The sequence below is a fragment of the Anneissia japonica genome, unplaced genomic scaffold (genome assembly GCF_011630105.1).
Source record: "Anneissia japonica isolate Jap-2015-1 unplaced genomic scaffold, ASM1163010v1 scaffold288183_len337429_cov161, whole genome shotgun sequence".
In the NCBI taxonomy this organism is placed as follows: domain Eukaryota; kingdom Metazoa; phylum Echinodermata; class Crinoidea; order Comatulida; family Comatulidae; genus Anneissia; species Anneissia japonica.
In genome coordinates this window covers 153,265-160,044 of record NW_022702858.1, presented here as the reverse complement: position 1 = coordinate 160,044, position 6,780 = coordinate 153,265, and the positions used below count along the sequence as shown (strand labels likewise).

Here is a 6,780-nt window from a genome sequence, read left to right as displayed (position 1 = left end):
CACATATATATATAGGCATATATATATATATATATATATATATAATTTAGGCCTACTGTATACAAATACAAATAGTATACGCATATACCCGTACATATAGATATACGTGCACATGTGCGATTATACAAATACATCATACAAAACATGGTATTAAATACATTATTATTTAAAATCTGACATCGAATTTAGGATTTTTTACTGTACTTTTAGTCGGTTTCGAAGAATTCATTTTTATTAATTTCCATGTGTTTAGAAGCTTATTGCATTTTGCATTATATAAGAGGAACTTTATCATCTTCATCAGCATCATCATCATCATCATCACCATCACCATTACCATCATCGTCATCGTAATCGTCATCGCTAAATTGTCCGGTCTCGAAATCATATACCATTAGTACGTATTTTTTTTAATTTTTTAGGTTTATTACTGACGATGGATAACCACACTGAACTTAGGTCTACTGAAGAAGCTACTCTGTTCGTTTGGCTACAACGGGGTACTCCGGCACTGCTGTCGATCGATTGGGGAGATGGCGCAACGGAAGAAGTAGACAGAATTTGTACGTAGTATTTAAAATATTTTAATGAAGTGTTAAGTAAACTCTATTGCAATCAATATAAATACAAGATGGGTGTAGCATTTGGATATTAATATTTTAATTGAATTATTGATTCTATTAATTTTATTAGAATATTTATTAAATATTATAATTTCCTAAAATCATCATATTAGTCCAGCAGTTTAGGCAATGTTGGCTTAATCGTGCACTTTTTGATAAAATCATGAAACTTGGCACATATGTAGGCCTACTATGAACCATAACGAATATTTTCAGGTAGGGACTCACGTCAACAGTGCCCTCTATGTAGGCCTGAGTTTTGGATATTTTAAAATGCAAAAACTTTTTTCTTTTTTTTTTGCCTTTCGCGGGGTTCTCCCACCTTTTAATATTTCTTTTTCTACAGCAGCTGTATTATATAATGCATAAGTTGGAAATGCCTAAAATCATTAAGAGAAAAAAAATTGTATTAAATAAACCTATATTGTAATTAATACTTGTATACACAATAAAATACTTTTAAAACTATGTATAAAAATGACCCATATGATATACGAGGACATTCAGGCCTTTATTAGAATATGATATAAATGTAAAAGAGTAAATAAATAAATAAAAATGGTCTAAAAATATAAAGCTCAAGCAACAAAATTAATATTGTTGTTTTAATATTATACTATATAACAATATACTAATACTAAATAGCAAAATAATGCTAATAATAATACTAATATTTCATCTGGAAAAATCTTACGATTCAAATTCAGCAATTAAAAATCACGGTAAAAAGATGAAATCATAATTGAAAAGGGATACAAATACCCTAAGAAAAATCTCAAAATTGTGTATTATATAAAACAGGGAAAACATTATTTTCTTACTAGCTGCCATCTCTTAAAAAGTGAGCGCGTCATTATTGCATAGGCCTACAATTCAAATTTGCATCTGTTCTCCAACAGCAACTAGCCCTGATGTGCCAGACGATATTACTCACTTGTTTACGGCATCAGGAAATCTAACAGTGACGGTAAACGCAAGTAATCTACGGAACTGGGAAGTATTTGAATTGAAGATCACAGTTTATAACCCGGTAGATTTAGATGCATATGAAATTAGTACAAATAGTCCGCAACCCAATGGACTAGGAAAAAATGTTAAAGGTTAGTAATTAATTTTTCCTGTTTATACCATTGCATTTCATTACAGTTATTATCTTCTAACCATTATTATCAAATACTTTATAATTAATCGGATATAAATCACATGAAAACAAAGACAACACAAGATAAAAAAAATTTAAAAAAACGCTTCCGTAGCAAAATGAAGCGGATATACGTCATATTTTGTACGCAGATACAGACGTATGCGGCGCACTTCTGTTTACAATAATGTCAATTTACGTAAGTATATCCCAAGATCAAGACTTGCGCGACGCTTAATTTAATGCGGCGCCGCGTACGCCTGGATATAAAGCTGGTTTTCCACTAGGCGAATTTATTCGTGCAAATCAATGCGTCGGTTCGCTTCCTGAGCTCTTATTGGTTGCGCATTTTTTCGCTTCGCAAAAACTCCGATAGGAATGTGAATGGGGTGAATGCGCATGGGCATGAAACGACGCTTTTTATTTGCGCGAATACATTTGCCTAGTGGAAAACCAGCTTAAGGAAACTTACATTTTATCCACAAAGCAATGCAGTTCTCTTTTTTATCTGGAGAGTTCTATCTTGTGTTGCTAGTATCTTTGATGTAAATCCGGTTTTCCACTTGGCGAATTTATATGCGCGAATCGAAGGTGTCGTTTCGGTTCCTGAGCTTTGATTGGTTGCGCACATTTTTCGCTTCGCAAAACGTAAAAACAGTTCGAGCTACCAATTTCTCTGAAGCGAAAATTTCGATAGAAATGTAAAAGCGCATATGCATGAACGACGCTTTCGATTCGCACGAATAAATTCACCCAATAGAAAATCGGCTTTAATCACATTATAGTAAAGTTACATAAACATCGGAACAGAACCGAAATTCGGTTCGCGTTTCCGATGCGTTGAACGTCAGCTTCCCTATTCGGAAATTCGGATCCAGTATGAATGCACGTTGATGTAGAGAAATACCTACGCTTAAAGCCGGTTTTCCACTAGACGAATTTATTCGTGCGAATCGAAAGCGTCGTTTCATGTGCATGCGCATTCATTTTCCTGTCGGATTTTTTGCGAAGCGAAAAAATGTGCAACCAATCAAAGCTCAGGAAACGAACCGAAGCTTTGACTCAAAAACCAGCTTTAAGAGGATCATGAATATTTGAGAAAAATCTATGCCCACAATTTGATGCGAAACTAAGACCTTCCGATGGCCATTCTGATACTCTATGAACTGATCTATTAGTATTATCATTGTCTCACGCCCTTTATGGCATGTTTTTTTTTTTTTGTTTTTGTTTTTTTGTTTTTTTTTTCTCCAAGTATTTATAATGGATTTTTCAGGAGTGATAAACTTCACAAACTTCACAACTGACAACTTCACAATCAGAACAGTGTCAGGAGCACGCGCGCGTCTCATAAACACACGTGTTGTCCATGATCCAACAAGCGCACATGTTTGCGTATGTTTTTGCACTATCGTTTTGTGGGACTTTAGCAACGAATATCCAAGGGGTGGAGCTTAGAAGAGAGGACCGGTCCATTAAGAATACTATGACAAATAGATAATGTTAGTTCGATCTCTGAAAAGTGGTTATGAGAACAGTTACCAACAATGAATCTTCAACCATTTCCAATTTAGGCCTACTATAACTAATTACTCGGATATGCATTTTTTTTTAAGTAGATAACTGTAATTTACAATGAATAAATATATTTTTATTATTCATTTTTGTTATTTATATTACTTAATATTTTCAATTTTAAGGCGTTATTACGGTCGTTATTTCATACACTAACGGTTCTGTAATGCCAGCAACTTTCGCTGATGTAACAATAACCGGCGGTTATAAGAACGTTGAAGACAAGATCTATGACATCATATCTGTTGGTGACTCCTGCTCATTAAAAATCGAATTCGAGTACTCTGGTGCATATCTCCTCACTTTAAAGTTCGAGAATCGCATCAACAGTGAGAAATATAAAGTTCAGGTATGTTGTCCCTGGTACATTCGATTGCGTAACGACGTGACCCTGAATTGGATTAACTCATCCGCGAACCCCTCTGTGTGACGTCATTACGTTATAGCAAAGATACTAGAAACACAAGATAGAACTCTCCACATTAAAAAAAAAGTGTTGTACCGAAATGCATGGTTGGAATACAAAAAAATATGGCGCCACTTACGCTAGATATTAAAAAGCCACTTAGTGATAGTATGGGTGATTAGCTTTTCTTCAAAACGGCTTCTGCGAATTAATGTCTTGTTGTGGAGTAGGAAATTAAGTTACCCCTTTCCAGTACCACCCGTTTATAAATCGACGAGAAATTTACCGATAGCTACCTCCATGGTAAAAGAGATCTCATCATTAGCGGAAAGAAAAGGGCGTCGCGTACGCCGGGATATGCTTAAAGCTTTTAAGTATATTCGCTTCACTTTGCTATGGATGAGTCTTAATCATCTTGTGTTTCTAGTATAACTTTCAAATCATTGCATGTGCTCTGGGTGCGTGTTTTGACGATGCGCTTATTGTTTGTATTGTTTGTATTGTTTGTTTTTACTGTTTTTGTTGTTGTTTTTTTAGTTTGTACCTTGTATCTACTCTCTTAGGTGTTTGTATGCTTGATCTTTAAGTTTTAAAATAATGTAGTAACAACAATAAATGGATTCTAAATACAAGATATAAGAAAATCTAGGTTAAAAGGCTAAAATGATTCACTTAAATATTTGTTTTATAATTATACTTGATGACCTATTTATTAGAAAAATCCACAGAACTCATAAGACAAAGACAGATATAATAAACAAATATAATAGACAGATTATAACAAAGATTATAGGCCTAAAAAGAAATGAAAATGCAATGTAGTGAAATATATTTTTAAATTATAAAAGTATGTACATTATTTTAATAAACTGATTAATGAACAACGGGGTTCGAACCGAGAACCTTCTGCAGTCTATGTAGACATCATCTGAAACAACTGAGCTTCTGAGGGCTTCGTTGGGAGCAGATCCGATTGGAAATTACTGATCTTTCTTACACATTCGTGGAGTGAGTTTTCTACGCACAGCGATTACCAGAGTTGAATATGGTACACCGTCACATGAAGCTATTAAACAAGGCGGGATCTTTAAAACACGTACTAAAGTCGTGTACAGTATATAAACGGTCAAGTATAAGATATGCTACTTTCTCGTCCCCTCTCGCATCCATTTTCTCTGTCTCACCATTTAAAAAAAAAAATTTATATTTCTTTATTCTACGAAATGTATGAAAGTCTGGCTAACAAATGTGTGAAATTCCTCTCCCGGTCGTTTGTGGTTGGGGATACATATGGTATGAATCTTGTCTAGTGCTTCTTTTATTTGCTTTCAATGTGTCTACTTGGTAAATGTGTTAAGTATTAGCTGTTACCAATCGACCATCTTGGATTTGCCAATTTAAAAAGTTTTCAAAATATTAGGACGCGAAACTACATTTTTTTTAACTTAGTCTGAAAGTCAATACACTTTTTAAGGATTAGGTAAAACTTAATTGCGTAAACTCCAATAAAATGATAAATATAATACAGTTCTCCCTCTTTAAAGACCTCCAAATTAAAGATCACCTCCAATTAAAGACCCCTTTTCATGGTCCCAAATTACAACGTCTTATCTTTATTATTCTAATAGAGACCATAGCTGCTAAAGACTATGGAAAACCCTTGTCACGAAAGCGGTCTTTAATTGGAGGGAGACCAGTCCTGTATGATTTGCCTATATATGGGAATGATGATGTCATATCAGACTGAAAATGATATTACTTTTTGTAATTTAGGTTGAGATCCTAGATATTATCTCTGGTTTTGAGGTTGTATTGCAACATATACCGGTCGAAGAAAAACACAGACTGCCAAAAAAGGGGTATTTTAAAGATGGCTATTGGTATATGCCAATTGAAGTACCGGTTTTATTCACAGCATCGGTAGACAAAGGTAATATATTGTGTTATTATGACAAATGTGACATGCCCAAATATAGTCTATATATATAAATATAGTATATATGATGTCATCACATCATGGTCATATATAGGCACATCGTGCCTATATATGGGCATCAGGATTTTGTCAAAGAAAATTTTATAATGTGGATAGAGATTTACCCAAACCACGCATACACAATTTACCTGCAGTCACATCTGTCGAAATAATTCTACTTCCACTAGACAGGGGGCGTCCTATTAGAATTCGAATGCAGTTCGCTCGAAATTCTTCTTTTTAAGAACACGCCCCTTCTTGGAAATAGTATTATGTTTCAAGGAAACCAGGAGAGTCAGATCTCTTGTATTTCTATACTGTTTGCTGTGTTACCAGCAATTTGATGAGGCGGACTTGGCTAAGTTTACCGTAGAAGTTCATTCACACTGTAAACTTTACGTAAACAGTTACCACTCTCTGTACAGGTTACCTTAAACAAGATATTCTCAAACATAACATCAGTTGCCTTTAGCATGAATTTGCTATTAGTTAAACAAAATAAACAATATGATAATAACATTTTAATAATAATTATAATAATGTTAATAATAATTATTTCCATAACTATCAAGGCGCTTTTAAGTAAGCAAGTACAAATTAAAATGCAAACTAAATAAACTTAAAATTACAAAAAATAGATATCTAAAAATTAAATACTGTATAACTATATCTTGTTTACCAGGTAACGACATTACATATACGTATAAAGATTTCGGTGATGGAAGTGTTGCAGTAAGTACACAGGAAGAGGAACATAGCCACGAGTATAAATCAGTGAGTTTACTTTCTTTCTTTTTTTCTTCTTATTGTGTCTGACATACCGTACTTGCTAATTATTTTGTTTCAGCCATAGCTTTACACAATTCTAAAACAATCATTGAAAATGAAGTTTACATTGTAAGTGTACGTTATTCACACGCACAGTCGCAAAATATCCACAAAGAGATCCCAGAAACATGAAAAGCCCCTCGAAACACGGAGAGCTCTCAGACTTATAACTTAAAATTTTGAGCAATTCCGTGGAGTTTTATTGACTTGAATTACTTTAATTAATATGCTA

The 6,780-nt window shown here is 33.8% G+C and overlaps 1 protein-coding gene across 1 annotated transcript in view; it reads left to right on the top strand.

Annotated features, from left to right (window-relative positions):
• LOC117104087 overlaps nucleotides 1-6,780 on the top strand; it is a 20,435-nt gene that overhangs the window by 7,558 nt on the left and 6,097 nt on the right. Inside the window, exons 7-11 of the mRNA XM_033244744.1 lie at nucleotides 423-563; nucleotides 1,523-1,723; nucleotides 3,465-3,688; nucleotides 5,519-5,675; nucleotides 6,403-6,494. Of these exons, the coding sequence (XP_033100635.1) occupies nucleotides 423-563; nucleotides 1,523-1,723; nucleotides 3,465-3,688; nucleotides 5,519-5,675; nucleotides 6,403-6,494 (815 nt within the window). The remainder of the gene's footprint in view (nucleotides 1-422; nucleotides 564-1,522; nucleotides 1,724-3,464; nucleotides 3,689-5,518; nucleotides 5,676-6,402; nucleotides 6,495-6,780) is intronic.